We start from the raw sequence: 10,306 nt of genomic DNA, 5'->3' as shown, positions 1-10,306 counted from the left end.
GAAGGCCCTTCCGGGAGCTTGGACATGTAGGACAGATGTCCTCCACACTGCCTGCTGCAGTGTCCTGCATCCACGTAGGAGGGTACCCAATAAAAGTTTAATTAGGTATTAACCCAAAGGCCACCAGGAGACTAGTATCCTAGTATCCGGAAAAGATGCTTCTCTTTTCCGTAAGGGAAAAGAAACCATTCTAATGGCTAAGAAGAATGAGGATAACACACAAGCATGTTTCTACACATAATTTTTATTTGTTCTGCAACAATTCACATTTTTAATAGTGCTTCCTGACCATATACCAGCTGGCTCTTCTGTAGTATGGGCAATAAAAGTAGCAATTCACATTCAAGGGGGTTGGTATCAGCATCCCACACTGCCAAGGAGGAGTAGAGACCATCTACGGGATGGGGGGATGCCGTCTAGGATCGAAGAGGCTGTAAGGATAGCAAGGAGAAAAGCTTGGGCGAAGGAAGCCCCTTGCATTTGCGGAAGTCACTACTATCCCTAAGTGGCAGTCACGCTGGCCTTGCCGGCTCCCCATGTTGTGAGTGGGGGGAAGGGAGGAGCTCTTCTTATCTTAGATGTCAGGTTGGGTGGGTGCCTGTAAGGAGAAGGAAGTGTGGGGACCTATCTGACAGACCAGCACCCAAGCTGGTCAGATGAAGCTTCCTCAGTCCTCAGCCACCATTTCTACCCTCTGCATGGCTGCAGGAGGGACGACAGCTTGTACTGTGTCTAGCAAAAAAGGGAAAATTATAGTCAAAACAGCCTATGTTAAGTTAGTCTGTAAACACATCACGAAGAATGTAGGGATGTATGCTTTCCTAGCTTCCTCTTACATAGTTCTGGGACTCACCCAGCATAAACACAATCTTCTACCAAAAAGGATCCCCCCAGAGCAGGTCCTCCGTAAATGACCTTGCATTTTATTCCTCTACCTAAAGTGGCTGGCTTCCCAGAGAGCCTCAGCATGGTAGAGAACGAAGTTTAGGCATAGATGGCTCAGCCCAGGCCACAGGACCACAACCCAAGCTTTAGGTATTCAGTTGACTATAGATTAGTCCTTAGAATTATCTACTAGGCCAAACAAGATCCTAGGCTCTTCCACCCAAGTAGATTCAAACCCTAGAAGTGAATCTAGAATCATCCCCATCCTCTTGGGTTTTCATCTAATTAATTAATTGTTTCCCCAAGTTTACAACAAGCTGGACCCACACGTGCTTCCCAAAGTATTGAAACCAGATTTGCTTTCAGAGACTATGGCAAGGGGGTTTCCAAGAAACATCGCAGGCCAATCTGCTAGTGCTACCAAACTCGTGTTATGTCATAATGCCAACCAGTGGGCAAGTAATATACATCCCTTTAAATCTGGGATCCCTAAATTTCTGTAATCTCTAAATTTTCTGGACTCCCTTTATTAACACAAGCTAAAAACACAAAGGCTCAAGCAAAGACAGAACCTGAGTTGCACTCAGGCATGACCTATCAAAATTATTCAAGAAGAAAAGCAGTTCTTCACCGGCTAATGTGGGATTTTCTGCTATACAAACAATGACCTAGAAGTTTAGAAGAAAACTTAATAGAAGTAACATATTTATTGAAGAAGGAAGAAATAAGCACTGGAAGTAATTCCAAAGAACTTAATTATAAAAGTTATAATATTTACATGGGAATTTTCCCAAAATACAGTGCTTCCAAGGCTCTACAAGGAAGGAGATGTGCAGGCAAAATGGTTGCATACTGGACTCAAGCAAGAGTAAAAATCCAGAAACAGCTTTGCTGTCATGCAAGCAAAGCAAAAATATCTCGGCAAGTGAGAGGCGCTAAGGAGGATGCCCCGTAGGAGATGCTAAGAAAGCAGAGTAGAGATGAGGCAGGGATAAGCCTACCCACCTCAATCGTTCCTGACTTCACACACGTAAGGACCACACACACACAAGCACTCCTGACGTTACTGCCATGAAAAGGTCATGATGGGCAGGGCAGAACAATCAAGACCACATAATACCATTGTTAGAGGTCGGTCCCCAACTATACTTCTCTGGCTCCCCTTCTGACAGGAATATGGTGGTGGTTATGGTAACTAAGAATATAGAGATGGAAAGTGTGAGGAGGGAGGCTCTGTATGATAAGAAAGTGCTGGATGGCTACCTCAGCCCCTCACTGCCAGTCTTCTCCCTGCTGTTAAAGTAGGGAAGAAGCCAAGGTACAGGTGGTGAGAGAATACAGAGGGAAATGACAAGTGGCCCTGAATATTGGAGGCAGGGCACCTGACGTCTCAAGATGACCAAATAACCCAGATGTATTTCAGAAGGACAAGAAACCGGGTCCCTGAAGCTTAAAACAGACCTAGAAAATATTTCATCACAATACTAATACATACACACGCGTGGCATGATGCAAAACAAAATGTTCTGGGGAAGAACTTCACTGGAATTTCCCAGTAAGAGTTTATAAATTAGACATACAAAAAACAACATGGAAGATTCACATTTGCATACTATCCACAGAGTGCCCAGAGGGGGTTAACGCAGGGACTGAAAACGTAGGTCAGACACCCCAGCCAAATGGATGGTGCTGTCATCAAAGAACTCTGATGCGCCTTCCAAAGTGCTTTGCAACAATTGAGCAGACGTGGTCAAATGAGGTTGAAGTCTTCCTTCTCTCCAAAGCACTGACTCTGCGCTGATGGGGGGGAGAGAGTACCACCCTGCTCACTTCTTCTGAGACTGAAGATTCCATCAGACTATATCTAGGGGCAAGAGCACAAGTATCAGAGACTTTATTTTTTTCATGGTAGAGAACTGGAGGAAACCTAAAGGTCAGGCTATTCCTCTACTTTTCTGTCCTTTTGTCTAGCCCCAGTAGTTCATAAGTCTTTCCGGAAAGGTCCAGAGACTTTACCTTTTTCCATGACAAACTCATCAACACTGAACTAGACCACAGTATTTGAGGGGTGGGGGGTTAGCATTTTGAGCAAGATAATCCTCCGGAGTAACCACCACAATCACTGCATGACGTTAGCACCACTAGGCCCAACCCAGAAAATTAAAGTAGAAGCCACCCACCTCCGTCACTGAGACGGTGAAAACCATGAGCCCACGTTTCCAAATGTCCCCTAAAGGAGATGGTACCATTCCCAGCTAAAAACAACTGAGTATTTCTGAATGGTCATGAAGCACCCTAAGAAAAGAGTGCTGCTCTAAAACAACTGGTTCTTGGCACCCAAGAAGACTCCCACTCTCCCTACCTTCTAGAGAACAAAGTCGGAGTTGGTAGTATTTGCCCCAAACCCTCAGTGGTAACCAAGTATTTCTTTCAGAAGCGATTCACCTGGTAGGGAAGATCAACAAACTTTATCCTAGAGAGGAATCTTCGCAGCTCCCCGCGGCCAATTTTGGGGGTGGTATCCTCGAGTTGGACCACCTGGCCTTCCATCAGCGCCCACCGTAGACTGAGCTTGCTGACCACCAGGGGTGCTGGGTGGCCTTCGGAGCTGGGGCCTGTTGTCCTGGTAACATAAAAGGCATCTTTCCAGAGGTCGTTAATTCCAACTGAGGAAGGACAAAAACAAGAGCAATTAACACAAAGACCAAAAACTTCTGCTAACAGGAGAGTGGCTCGGTTCAGCAGCTAGATTCATTCATTCATTTACTCTTCCATTAATTCATACACAAAGTTTATTGAGCACCTAACAAATGCAGGGCACTGAGCTAGGCAGTGGGTGCACAGTGGGAATGACTGGAGGCCGGCAAACCAGCACATTCCTCTCGGTCTCTGAACCTTTCCTTCTCTGAAGCTGTTTCCAAGAAAACCCCAAATCAGGAAATGAGGATATGCCAACTCTGGTGACAATTTGGTAAAAAAGTGAGCACGACAAACTAGAACTTCTGAGAATTCCTGGACTGTCAGTGCATGGTCACAGAAGCTATGTGCCTCCCCAGAGTTTATTTGGCCTCATCCTTAAAACAGGGATCATAAAAATGGTCTGGATTCTTAATCACCATCATTTAGCCCTCACTGAATAATATTTGATGCTAATATTGAGAAACGGCTCATTTAGATCCAATCACAGGATTCTCCCCCACCCCGGCCCCCTACCACACACACAGCCAGCAGGCCAGTATGCCTGCAAGTTCCAGATCAGGTGTTCTTCCCGATGTATCTCAACAAACTGAGAGCCACAATCATTGGCTTTAACTTCAAGGCAAATGAGTTTGTGCACAGTGAGCCAGTCTGTGAATGGCAAGAGAACACAGAAGTAAAGGAAAAGGGGCCAGTCTGGTCTTCCTCTCCACAATACCCACAGCAAGGACTACAGACTCGCTTAGGCCAGAGAGAGGCAAGGATCTCGGTGGAGGACACCATCAGACACTTCCAGACCAGGAGGTGGCAGTGGCTGAGTTTCCAGAGCTTTGACCACCTGAATTACAGGACTCCAATACAGGATCCAGATTTTGCTGTATGGTATTATTTACATACATATATAAAGCTGAGGAATACTTCTAAAATGTTAATAGCAATTATGAGTGGTCAGATTCTGGCAAATTTTTTTTTTTCTTTTTCCTTTGATTTTTCTCTTGGCAGCCACTTCTATGCAATGGGCATGTTTACTTGTACTAGTCAAAAGAAAGCCTCCCACTGATCCTAGACCAATATCCTGGAGACAACATGCTATCTCCATCATATCCCTCACAGTTAATTCTAAATCCTAAGCTCTTGGAGGGTCGTGAAACCAGTCTTATTTGTATTCCTAGCACCTGGCACGATGCCTGACATACAGGTGATGCTCAGTGAATGTCTGCTGAAGGAGTGGCTGTGGGAATCACATCCCCCCAAGAACCTCTGGGACATGGGGCTGCACTGGCCCTTGGCCTTCAGGCCTATTGAGAGAATTGGGTCCTCAGCCTGTGAGCCAAGTGCTCCTCCCAGAGGGAGCACTCCGGCCATGGCCCTGGGCACCAGGACGCCAGGGAAAATGCATGGGAGTGCTCAGCTGTCATTTGAAAGTACACATCCCTCCGCTGGTAGGACGGTGGTACCCTCACACACACACAGCCGGCACATCTCCTCCCCTCGCTGTGCACACAGTCCCCACTGTCACTGGGACTCACCCTCTGAAGCCGTCACTGTGCCCGTGGCATTGGCCAGATCGAGAAGAAGAGAGGGGAATGCTGGGTGCAGGAGGTAGAGGTGGTGAAGGCTGGGTGGCCCAGTTCCCGGGATGGCGTCCTGACAATGAGAAGCAAAAAGGAAGAACGCAGGTAACTCCACGTTCCCACATGTGAGGTCCTCAGACGAAAAGGGCAGAGGGGACAGTGATTACTCACTCCTCTCTGATGCTATGACCTGACCCCAAATAAAAGCATGTGTTTGAGAAAAACTCCCATATAAAAACTCCACATATTTCAAAGGGCTCAAAACAGACTAACCACTAATTTCTTCAAACCACTAGAGCTGGAAAATGCCCTCTCCCTTATGAGAAAAAAAAGAACGGAAATGTGCATGCCCCAGGAGAGAAGTTTGATGGGGCGGCTCCCAGTCTTCTGCCCGTGGAGTATTACAACACTGGGTCATCTCTTGCAGTAGGTGGGGCTTTGTGGAGACAAAATGTATGTTTGAAAAGACATCTGTCTCCTCTCACTGGATATTAAAGCCAATTACAAGTGTCAAGCTAAAATCCACAAAACTCTTCTCAGTTCCTGAGATAAACAGAGCATTGGCCACACAGAAGCAAATCATTAAAAAAAAAATTCCAAGGCCCAAGTGTCAGTCGTCTTTGCAGAAGACATGCACATTGGCCCTTCCTTTACCGGTGTGACTTTTGCGCAGAGATGACATTCCACTCTTGCACGTGTGCAGCCATTCGGTTGTTAATGCACAAAAATACCACGGATGGGTTAGTAAATGACTGCTCTACCAAGCTCCTCGAGGACCTCCCCTCCCCTGGGAGCATCCTGGGGCTCTGCTAGTGGAGGAAGTGGAACCCCATATTCTTAGCATAAGAAGTCCACTGAGTGAGGAGAAACACAGGAGGGAAGCTTGCAGCCACGCTCCCACCACCACACAGAAGAGGGCGTTTTCCACACACACGCTCAGGAGCCCAGGCTTGAGAGGACAGACCTCTGGCTCTGTCCACGTGACAAGCAAGGAGTCAAACTCCCTCCTCACTGCCTAGGGAATGGAGCCCAAATTCCTAGCCTGAAAACCAAGGTCTTAACGGCATTTAATCCAAATCTGCCGTTTCCAGCCTCTTCCTACAATTATTTACCTGCCCACCCATGCTTCAGCAACCTCTACTGCCCTTGCCCTCTCTAACCTCTGCCAACCTATTTCCTCCTTAGACTGTCTAACAATCCCTGCAGCCCATTTCCATGCATTAATACAATTCTCAGCCTTAGGTCCCACACCTAAATGCCACCCCTTTCACAAAAAGCTCTCTAACTGCCCCAGACAAAATTAATATCCTCTCCTTTTGTGCTTCCACCTAAACCTCTTATTTGTGCTTCCTTTGCAGCATTTGTGACACGCCTTTGTTTTGTGGTTATTTATAGACACTTACATTTGAGAGTCACTTGCTCCAATCCCCTCATTTTATTAAATGAGGAAACCGGGAAGTTTAAAATGTTAGGCAAACTATCCGTGGGCACACGTTGGGGCAGAACAGAATTAGGACTAAAACCTAGATTTTGAGTAAATCTGATCCTCAAACTGGGGGAACATATTAGCATCTTCACTGACAGATAAAGAGCATGAGGCTCAGAAAAGTGAGGTGGCTCGTCCAAGAGTGCACGGTTGATGAACTCAGGACTCTTCATCCTTTGGGGTCTCCCCCTCATCTGGGGACCATCTGCCTTCCCCTCTAGAGGACCAGCACTCTTTCCAGGCTATCCTTAGGTCCCTACAGAGAACACGGCATCTGGCACAGAGTGAGTGCTGGTCAAGACGTGTTTAATTGAACTCATTCAGGGTGGGTCTTACCAAAAACTCCCAGGCACCTAATACAGGTGGCACCCTGCCTCATCAGCCCCACTGAAATGCTGTGTATAGCACTTAACACATTCCAAAACCTGCCTTCTGGGCATAGGACCCTCTCTCCCACACTTCCCCTGGGGAAACTCTCAACCTCAGCCTCAGCCTCGTCATCCTCTCCAACTGCTTGCCATCCCAGCCCCACACCGTTTCTGCAGGCTCCATTTACTCGCCTCAAAGCCCAGCCTCACCCCCCATGAGACCTCCTCTGCCCATTCCACACCAGTCACAGTTAGTTCTCTTCGACTGTGGCACAGATGGATCATCTGGAAATCTGGACCTTGTGGCTTTAGAAGACCTATCCTTTATCTAGCCTCCCACTGTCAGCAGCCAGCATCCAGGGGCTGTCGGCTTGCACAATGCTCGGCCGAGAGGAAGGCCAGGGCAAGCAGCGCTCAGGAGGAAGCAGGGTCTTGCCCTGCCTGCTCCAGTGCTGCTGTGATCCACCCCTGCCCCCCGGAAGCAGGGCGGCTCCATGGACCCCCGCAGGCCCAATCAGCCCAGCAGAGCAGCTATCACCTCACCAAGTGACAAAGGCCCCCACCCCCCAGGCCCACTTACAGAACTGGGAGATACCGCCGACATCCCCTCGGCCCAGAAGAGGAAGACAGACTTCTGATCTGAAGTAACCGCTGAGGTGGTTGGCGTTTCCTTCATGTGGCAGGGAGCGTTGTAGGTCCAGGTAACAGAGCCCGAGTCCCCATCCACCACCATCATCTGCAGAAGAGGAGCCTGTGTACAGCCCGTCTCCAGAAAGGCAGCAGGCCAAGAAAACACACAGAGCAAAGAAAACCCGCAGAGATCCAAATAACACATGTATTAACAGGTTGAGCTTATTACATGTGAACAAACTGGGTGTTCGGAGAGCATTATATAAGGCCTAGGGACCAAGCCCCACTTTTCAGCAGCCGTTGTCTCCATTTTGTAGAGTTTAAAGGATTGTAGAATTCTCCAGTGGGAAGGAGATATTAATCATCTGATCCACCTCTCATTCTCAGGGTGAGAGGGTGGAGGCCCGGGACAGGAAGAGACTCAGATTGTTCAGGGTCTGTGACAGTGCTCCGACAGAGAGCGGCCCTTGGAGGGGAGCACCTCCTCCCACTCCTTCCCTCCCGCCACTGCAGCCACCACTTTAGGGAACAATGACTAAGTGGACGCAAGTCCTACGGGCTGTGCTAAAAGCTTTCTGGGTTTGATGATGTCACGACACATGTAGCTCAGCCCCAGGGTGGTCTCAAATTCAAAAGAGCACATCTAAACAGATGAACACATAAACTAAGAGATTCACTTAGTTTACTTAGATTTACTCCTCAGCTGCGTCTCTCGAAGGACAATTAAGGGGCCTGAACTCATCATCCCTGACACACTGCTATCTCCTTTCACCCCAAATACCTCATACCTCACAGTTTTAGAGCCTCTTCTCGGCCAAAATCCACAAGAAACTCCCCATCCACCTCTAGCCCCTGTCTTTATGGCCCTTCTCCTCAAGGGTTTTTGTTGCATAAACGGAAGGACTATAGCTCTGGCAACAATCACTTCCCTGTTCTTCCAGCCTCTGGGTCCTGCCCTTCTTTGTCCGTGCTCGGACTCTGCCTCATGGAAGGTCCTGGAACCACACAGAGGGACAAACTCCCCTGAGCCAGCAGTTCAAGATTCCCTCCGGCAGTCTGAGGAGAAAAGTCTTGAGACACCACACTAAAAAATTTTATCCAGTCACACATATTATTTAGCTGTCATAATAACCCTATGAAGATAGGTGATACTCCCACTTTATAAAGCGATGTAGAATCTGCAGTTGGGTGAGATTATGTAATTCACCCAAGGTCACTAGCAAGTAGTGGAGCCAGGATTAAATTCCAGGTCCAAACCCTCAGCATCTCAGCTCTTAAGCAAGCAACATATCCCCTTCTCCCTTAATCCCGCTGGAATGCCCATGAAAATTCCAATCTCTACCTGAAATCTTTTTGAAACACAACCAGACATTGCTTCCTTCCTGGACAGCACTGCTGGAACTGCTCCCTGAAGTGATGCTTCCATCATCGGCTCTGTCCTCCACTCATGACCAAATAACCCTACTGCCTCCAATACATCACCTAAATTCTGCAGCCTTGCTTTTCAGGGCTCCCCATCATCAGCTGAGCTCACTCTGATCTCTCTGGAGGAAATGCCCCTTGGCCTACCCTTATATACCAACCCAGCAAACCACTTCTCTGCTTTCATGATTTGAACATCTCACCTGCAACCAACATGAAGCACCTCTTGACTCCCTGCACTCTATCTGCTCCCCACGTCCCCATGGCATTGGGCAGACCTCCTTTACCTACCCACCATGATGTGGTAGGGCTGTGTGCATACAGGCACCCCAAAGACTATGAACTACACAAAACCAGGACCTTGTCTTCATTACTGCTGTGCCTCCACAGACATCATCTGTGCATCTGGCATGGAACTTGGCAGATATTAGAGGAGATGATTAAGTGTTGTGTTTGCTCACAGGGAACAGGGCATAATATATAAATATATATGTTACAGTAAAGATAAACTGAAAAGATTGGTCAGTTATAAAAAAGAAATTTTAAAAACTCTAATTCTCCCTGTAATAAGAATGAAAACTGTCTATCCAACCATTATAACCTCATAATATGCAACCTCACATAAAATCAGGAAGACCTATGGAGCATGCCATACCATTCTGTCTCTGGGCCACTGGTGTCAGTGTTTCTAACCTAACAAGCCTTCCCAACCACCCTTCCTCATATAAATGTGGTTCAGCTTTCCAGGTTCTGCTCATCATCTTTCCCTCCTTTGTTAAGTCTTTCATAACAACCCAACCACCCCAGATATCCTGCCTTCTCTGAAATCTTGGGAAGATATGTACTGAAGTATTAAGTTCATTTATGCCTGCCTTTCCCCACCAAGAGACTTCAGAAGGTTCCTATTGCCTAACTGTGAGTTACGAATCCAGAAAGGGGGGTGGGGAGGGCAGCGGGGAGGCGGGCAGCACCTGGGTGGCTCAGTCAGTTAAGCATCCGACTTCGGCTCAGGTCATTATCTCGTGGTTTGTGAGTTCGAGCCTCACTTCAGGCTCTGTGCTGACAGCTCAGAGCCTGGAGCCTGCTTCAGATTCTGTATCTCCCTCTCTCTCTGCCCCTTGCCTGCTCACGCTGTCTCTGTCTCTCAAAAACAAATAAACACTAAAAAAAAATTTTTTTTTTAATTTTTTTTTTTAACGTTTATTTATTTTTGAGACAGAGAGAGACAGAGCATGAACGGGGGA

At 47.4% G+C, this 10,306-nt stretch overlaps 1 protein-coding gene across 1 annotated transcript in view; it reads right to left on the bottom strand.

The window, feature by feature from the left end:
• Window positions 1-243: 243 nt before the first annotated feature.
• Window positions 244-10,306, bottom strand: part of FAM234B (family with sequence similarity 234 member B) — a 35,603-nt gene continuing 25,540 nt past the window's right edge. The window contains exons 10-13 of the mRNA XM_060658322.3: window positions 7,591-7,746; window positions 5,112-5,229; window positions 3,331-3,551; window positions 244-2,749 (exon numbers count right to left, since the gene is read on the bottom strand). Of these exons, the coding sequence (XP_060514305.1) occupies window positions 2,744-2,749; window positions 3,331-3,551; window positions 5,112-5,229; window positions 7,591-7,746 (501 nt within the window). The 3' untranslated portion in view covers window positions 244-2,743. The remainder of the gene's footprint in view (window positions 2,750-3,330; window positions 3,552-5,111; window positions 5,230-7,590; window positions 7,747-10,306) is intronic.

Source organism: Panthera onca, chromosome B4 (assembly GCF_046562875.1).
Source record: "Panthera onca isolate mPanOnc1 chromosome B4, mPanOnc1 haplotype 2, whole genome shotgun sequence".
Taxonomy (NCBI): domain Eukaryota; kingdom Metazoa; phylum Chordata; class Mammalia; order Carnivora; family Felidae; genus Panthera; species Panthera onca.
Note: the sequence above shows the minus strand (reverse complement) of the source record. Positions and strands in the feature narration are given on the sequence as shown.